At 37.1% G+C, this 533-nt stretch overlaps 1 protein-coding gene across 1 annotated transcript in view; it reads right to left on the bottom strand.

Annotated features, from left to right (window-relative positions):
• Nucleotides 1-172: 172 nt before the first annotated feature.
• Nucleotides 173-533, bottom strand: part of Znf606 (zinc finger protein 606) — a 16148-nt gene continuing 15787 nt past the window's right edge. The window contains exon 9 of the mRNA XM_031390921.1: nucleotides 173-473. Coding sequence (XP_031246781.1) covers nucleotides 173-473 — 301 coding nt within the window. The remainder of the gene's footprint in view (nucleotides 474-533) is intronic.

Genomic DNA, 533 nt, shown 5'->3' with positions numbered 1-533 from the left:
AACTGCTGAGAGGTTTTCCCTTGTCTTTTCATTTACGTCACCCATAAAGTTTCTTCTAAAAAGAGATTTCCTGCTGTATAGTAAAGACAGTTTAACTTAATTCTTAGTGAAAAACTTCCCTCTTGGTTATACTTATAAGGTTTCCTGCCCCAAAAGTCTTCGACCAATTTAGTTACAGTTTTTCTTCACTATGATTTTTCTGATGTTGAAGTAAGGCCGAATGACCACTAAAGGCTCTTCCACACTGATTGCATATAAAACGTTTCTCTCCACTATGCATTCTCTGATGAATAATAAGGGAAGAATTCTTACAGAAAGCTTTTTCACAATGATTACATTTGTAGGGTTTCTCTCCAGTATGGTTTCTCAAGTGTACAATAAGGGAAGAACTCTCATTAAATGCCTTCCCACACTCATTGCACCTGTATGGTTTCTCTCCAGTATGAGTTCTCCGGTGTGCAATTAGGTGAGAGCTACAGTTAAAGGATCGTTCACATTGATTACATTTATAGGGTTTCTCACCAGTGTGAATT

Source organism: Mastomys coucha, unplaced genomic scaffold, assembly GCF_008632895.1.
Source record: "Mastomys coucha isolate ucsf_1 unplaced genomic scaffold, UCSF_Mcou_1 pScaffold21, whole genome shotgun sequence".
NCBI lineage: Eukaryota > Metazoa > Chordata > Mammalia > Rodentia > Muridae > Mastomys > Mastomys coucha.
The sequence above is the reverse complement of the archived record's forward strand: the minus strand, read 5'-3'. Positions and strand labels throughout refer to the sequence as shown.